General features: G+C 38.5%; 1 protein-coding gene across 1 annotated transcript in view; it reads left to right on the top strand.

Annotated features, from left to right (window-relative positions):
- The first annotated feature begins 1,749 nt into the window (after positions 1-1,749).
- The window catches only part of LOC149022162 (glycosyltransferase family protein), a 59,397-nt gene continuing 55,072 nt past the window's right edge, over positions 1,750-6,074 (top strand). The window contains exons 1-4 of the mRNA XM_089150327.1: positions 1,750-1,813; positions 1,926-2,018; positions 5,081-5,157; positions 5,964-6,039. Of these exons, the coding sequence (XP_089006453.1) occupies positions 1,933-2,018; positions 5,081-5,157; positions 5,964-6,039 (239 nt within the window). The 5' untranslated portion in view covers positions 1,750-1,813; positions 1,926-1,932. The remainder of the gene's footprint in view (positions 1,814-1,925; positions 2,019-5,080; positions 5,158-5,963; positions 6,040-6,074) is intronic.

The following is a 6,074-nucleotide window of genomic DNA, read 5'->3' as shown; positions in this document are numbered from 1 at the left end:
TGGTTGACTGGCCCATCGACCAATCAAGACAAGCAAGTCCAAAACAAAGAAATGAAGGCTCAGATCAAGTCCAAACATAAAGGGGTTTTGCACACACATTAAGTGACTTGCCTAGTAGGTAAAAATGCCTTCAAACCAAGCCAGAGAGTACTCCAAGTCTATCAACTAATTCCATCTTCATCAGGGTGCAGTTTCCATAAATGGAACACTGATATCAACACTCATGGATTCTAAGCCAGCCACCAAGTCTTCCACTAGAATGGCCCATAACTGACTTCTTGCCTTACTTCGGGTTATCGGACCTACAAACAACAGGGTTTCCGGGTCAAGGTTAGGGCTGGGTTTCACACCATCCATTCTTTCATGCTATGATCTTCATATTCAATCTTAACCATGATTCTTATGATTTCTTTATGAAACTATGATCATACTCTTAATTTGATTTCTCTAGCATTATAGACGCATGTTCATGATTATTCATATCCTTGATTTACTGTGTTAATCTACTAAAATGAGATCTCATCATCTCTAGTTCTTCTCTTGAATTCATAGCTTGTTTTCATTGAAAAACTATGATTTTATCAAATTAGAAAGTATGATTCTAAATTAGTAAGTATTGGTTTTGATCGTTGTTTGATGTCTAATCTATGCTAGTTAGTCTTAGATTACTGTTTTAGAGAAGAATATTGCTTACTTGTGTATGAAGATCAAATGTGTATGGGTGAAGTTGTAGAAGCTCCAAATCACCTTGGAAGACCTTTGGAGACCTACAAAATCCTTTCCCTAGAGCTCTCTCATGAAGCTTGGAAGCTTGAATGTGTTTTGAAATGAGAAAGTGGGCCATTTAAGTGATTTTTTGCGCACTGTCAACCTTGGTCGATCAGACCTTAGCGACCAGGTGAGCGACCAACAGAGTTGGAGAGCTAATTTTTTTTTTATCATTTTTGGAAATTTTGATTTTTGGCCCATGATTGTTTGTGTAGGGTATCAGATGGAATTGTACCTAATGATGCCCCTGGTGATCAAACTCTCGTGAATAGCCATACTGTTGGTAATCTCCATGGTGTTCCTTAGCCACCCTTGGTCTGGTTTAAAGGTCATATTTCCTACCACTCTCTCACCCTTTAGAGAGCCCTCAATCTTGCCCTCCCCACTCAATCTTTCCTCATTAATTGCCATATCCCAGTTAGCCCAAACTGGATCCTTTTTTGGAATGGTTCAGAGGACCTCGTTCACCTCTTATTCACTTGCCCCTCTCCCGTTCGCTTCGGGATAAAGCTCTTGCCTCCATTTGGCCCAGTTTGAAGCGTTCTTTTACTTTTGCTCGAGACTGATCTTGGATCTTGAGAAAATTTGCAAGCTCCTCCATTTACGATTGGATTGTCAGCTAATTTTTAGTGCCACTATCTACCATCTGTAGTGGGAACGCAATCTTAGACGGTGGACTTCCAAATCCCGCTCTCTTGACATGTTATGGAAATACATCTGTTTCAATATTTCTGCAAGAATTATTTCTACTACCCATCCCCCGGTTACTGACTCCTTAAGGATCAGCCTCATTATTGTCTCTGGGGTATTAGTTCTCTTATTTAGCCTCCTGCTCGAAGGCTGTTCTCTCTTGTATTTGTCTTGTTTGCCGTTAATATATTTTATTCATAAAAAAAAAAGTTTCCGACCTTGACCCGGATTGACCCGGCTATTGGGTTTTGGGTTTTCGGTCGGATCGATCTAGACTCCCAATCTGAAACTTCCTAACTTGCAGTCGAAGGCTCGAAGGTCCAGAGCACTCGTGCCTTTACCGAAACCATTCGCGGTGGCTCTCTTGATGGATTTTTCTCTTATATGTTTAGCCAATCAAGTACCAACACGGTAAAAAGCCCAGCTTTTATTTATTTATTTTGTTTTGCATTCTTTCCCCCTCGCAGGTGGAAGATGGCGAAATCTTATTTCAATTTCTATCGATTCTTCTCGTATTTAACTGTCCTTCAACTCCTCCCTGCTTTAATCTCTGCAATCAGGTAATTTATGCATCCAGCCAAGGCTTATTGTTGCATTACTTAATTCAAATTTCGCTTTCTGCTTTGAATTTCAGAAATTTATGCGTAAGAGGGCGGATTTTATGAGCTTCGTTGTAGACTGTGATATAATCAGCTAGTTCTTTGTTTCTTTCTGAATATTTGAATAAAAGATTGAAACTTGTTTTGGTTGATTGAGATAGTTTGGTATCTTAGTGCTATGACGGAAGTGACTGCATTTATGTGAGCAGCTGTTGGGAAAATTGAAGCATGAGCAGAAATAAATACATGTGTTAAAACAAACACCACGAAATAGTGAATAAAAAATAAACAAAAACCACGATAATACGTGAGATTAACGGCCCCCTTTGTTGTGTTTTTTCCCCCCCGGGGGATAGTAGAGGAAGAGGCTATAAAGAATGCCTCCCCACACCCACCCCAGAGAGTTTCTGCCTATATAGGTCTTCTCCTTAGTTGGTTCACATTGTTCACTGATATGTCCATGGGTGAAGAAGAAGAATTTTTCCACTATGTAGAAGAAGAACATAAAGAGATCTCATAACCAATTGCCAAGAACGGCGTTATAAGAACTCTCACCCAAAACCTTAATTGAAAATAACAAATCTCTTAATAATATGCTAGGCGAACATAAGATACATATGTATAGACTCCAATCGGATAAAGGGGTTGATCCATTTGGTCAGGTCATACTGTACAGCGGGGGCTCCGCTCTTGCACCCCCTCAACAAATTGAGATCAATGGTAAGCTTTGGTCTTGGCCCTATCGGCTCAAGCTCTTTGCTTCCATCACAAATTTTGGCAAACAGGTCAATCGGGTTGCCCATCAAAATATGTCGGTGCAAGTTCATCTTCCAAATTAGGTACAAGAATTTGAATTAGAACATAACAAATGGCTTCTTCATCTTCTCAAGTATGACCTTCTTCAATCCTTGTTGGGTTTGGGTCAATTACTTGTTGGGGATAAAATTGTAATTATATTGGGATTAGGGTTTTAGGGTTCCTTATAAATAGTCTTAGTGGGATAACCTAAATGAATTAAAATCCTTGTAGGGGATTGGGAACCTGTCCGGGGGACAGGGATTGGGGCAAGCAAAGGGGAGCACTTTGTGAGGTGTGAGAGTGGTGTGAGGTTTCTTGGAAATAGTGAAACTTCTTCTCTCTGGTGGACGTAGGCAGGATTTTGTCGAATCATGTTAAATTCCTCGTGTGTATTTTGCTTGTGTTTTCTTCTTCGTTCGTGTTTATGCATCCGTATCTCCAATAGCATGAAATGTGATCCAGCTGGATTATTTTCTTGATTATGAGCTTTTTTGTGCATGAGCTAGTTTTTTGTTTTTTGTTCTTTTTTTAATTTTAAATTAAAGAGGTTTTTGGAAATTTATTCTTTTGTTCCAAAATCTTCCTCTTCACTTGAACTTGAAAAAAGAATTCAGCTACATAGGTTAGCTCATATATTTATCTAGTTTAGGGTAGGATAAAGCTGGGCTACAGGAGGAATTCTTATAAATGTACCTTCACCTGCTACTTGAGTAAACCACTGGCTGAAAGTTTGGTTTGGTAATAGCTCCAAAACCCATCTCCCAATAAATATAAATTAGGTAAAAAAATTTAGAAATAATTACAGTAAAAAATTATGACTTGTGTGGCAGAACCTTACGATCTATGCATTGCTACTTAACAAAATACTAAATAATGATGAATAAGAATATATTAGATGCAAGCCATCCTATTCTTTAATCACCTTTCTGTGCTGAATTGATCTGTCACAATACGGTTAATGTTTGCCAATTTTGGTACTAATGATACATGAGATGGCGGGGGCAGTATGCCTTCTCTTGTGCCTTTTTTTTCTTTGGTGGGGAGGGGGGTGGTTGGGGGGGGGTGCGTTAAGGGGATAACTGTATGTGTCAAAGTATACAAACTATGAATTAGGTTCACTGCAAGGTCAGGCTTGGTGTATGTGACTGTTAGTTCCATCAGTGTGATGGTTTTTGGTAATCTTCTTTATTTTATACATGTAGGAAAGACATTCACAATGTTACTACAAGATCCTTGATGGAAGAGTGTTTCATCCAGGTCCTCTGTTGTATGAGGTCTACCAAATGAAAGTTTTATAGATACATGCATGATATATTTGTATTTCTCTGATCAATTTAAATAAATCAAATAATCTAAATGCTATGGTTGTTGAGGCTCTAAGAGGGAACAAGAATGCTTACACTCAGAGGAAGATAAAGCCCTAGGCAAGGTGGGAAGTCAGAGTAGGTTTCATGCTTTCTCCTAGCAATTAGAATCTGGCTTGGAAGTTGCCACTTGGAGCTCCTTTTACACTATCCTATGTCTTAGGGTTTGCCTGGTGCCCTGACCTTGATCTTGCTTATTTATCTGACCTGTGCTACCTAGGTTGCAGAAAGTTGAGGCAACTAATTTGGATGCTTTCGATCTAGTTTCGGACTGAGCTGAAAAAAGGGATGATGAATGTGCCTATTTTTGTCAGTATGATAATTCATAGACAGAAGGGACTGTTCCCCGAGTTTGGTCAGGGAAGACATGTCTCCCACTTCTAGAAGATACATGATTAAAATAAACCTCTGGCATTTACGTAGTAGGATGGCAATACTTCTGCTTGAGACCCATTGAGGGAAAAAAAGAAAAGAAAAGAAAAGAAAAAGGGAACTGTTACAGACTTACTGGTCCTGTTGATTACTTCAGGTTTAATTGCCATACTTTTAAGGATTCTGTTTTCCTTGCTGTTTGCTTCTAATTGTGTTGATCCTAGAACCTTGTAGTTGATATTAAGGAATATTTATCATCTTAAAGAATTGTAGTGGGATTTTTTAATTGATTGCAGTGGATATTCATTAGAAAAATGATAGAAAAGAAACGCTGCAACTTGGACAATTCCATTGGTGGATAATGCAGACTTTTGGAATTGTAAAATTTAAGTTAATAAAACTGAAAACTGAATTGTATCTTTGCCTTCTTGTTTCAGTAGTTTCAGATGTTTGTTCAAGTTTAAATTTCCTTTTGATTTCTAATTGCAGGAAGGACATAAGCCTTGGAAAGATACAGATCTGTAGAAACACAGTTCAAGGAAGATATCTTCTTTCTGATGATAAAGGTGTGCCATTGTTTTCTGATATATCAGTTACACTGTCCTCCCCCACCCTTTTAAAGGATTGCATTTTAAGCATGCATGTTGTGTACTCTCATCTGGTGGTTGTACTTTAGATTATAACTGTTGTTTTACATCCAAAATCAGATGTCTGTTCTTATATTCTGAGGATGCCATCTTCATTTGAATGCTCCAACTTGGAGAATGGTAATTACCTAGTATGGTTTGACAGTTATCTTTTGCTTCAGGATTCAATGATGCTTTCGTATCTCATTAAGATTACTTCATCTCCTCTGTGAAATCTTGTTCTGTAGACCTAGTGATTCTGCGGCCAATGAGCTTAAAGTTGGTGGACCACTATGGGAGCCTTGCACATTATTTAGCCTTGCTGTCTGTATGGTGTTATTTTTCTTTCTCATTATCATATTTTCTTATTAAAAGGTAGTACCTAGTGCACAAGGCTGCCACATTTAGCCTGCCGCCGGGGGGGGGTCGTCAGATATACGCAGCCTTATTTCCTTATTACTGATAAATATTCTCTTTGCCTCAAAAGGGGGAAGCTGTGCATTCAGTTATTCATTGGGTATGTATATATGTATACCGAATGAACCCTATCCCTGAAGACTATAAAAGGTAAACCTGTGGTGCCACACTGTTACTTCTGTTGCTGTTACTGCTTCTCAAATATAGTTTTAATTGTTTGTCATGCATTTGATGCTTTCTTAGTGTCGTATATGTTCTTATTGTTGCCTAAGAATATGACAGTAATTCTTTTATCATTGTCTTTTACCCCAACTGTTTTTTCATTGCAGGCCATGTGTGTGATGCTTTATCAGTGGATCCATGGTCTCATTGTTGCCCTGGGACAGGAGAGAAATTTTCTTGTCAGTGAGTTTTCCTCTAGATATCAATCATTCTTTGGG

The sequence above is a fragment of the Hakea prostrata genome, chromosome 3 (genome assembly GCF_041222555.1).
Source record: "Hakea prostrata isolate BN-2017 chromosome 3, UWA_Hpros_2, whole genome shotgun sequence".
NCBI lineage: Eukaryota > Viridiplantae > Streptophyta > Magnoliopsida > Proteales > Proteaceae > Hakea > Hakea prostrata.
The sequence above is the reverse complement of the archived record's forward strand: the minus strand, read 5'-3'. Positions and strand labels throughout refer to the sequence as shown.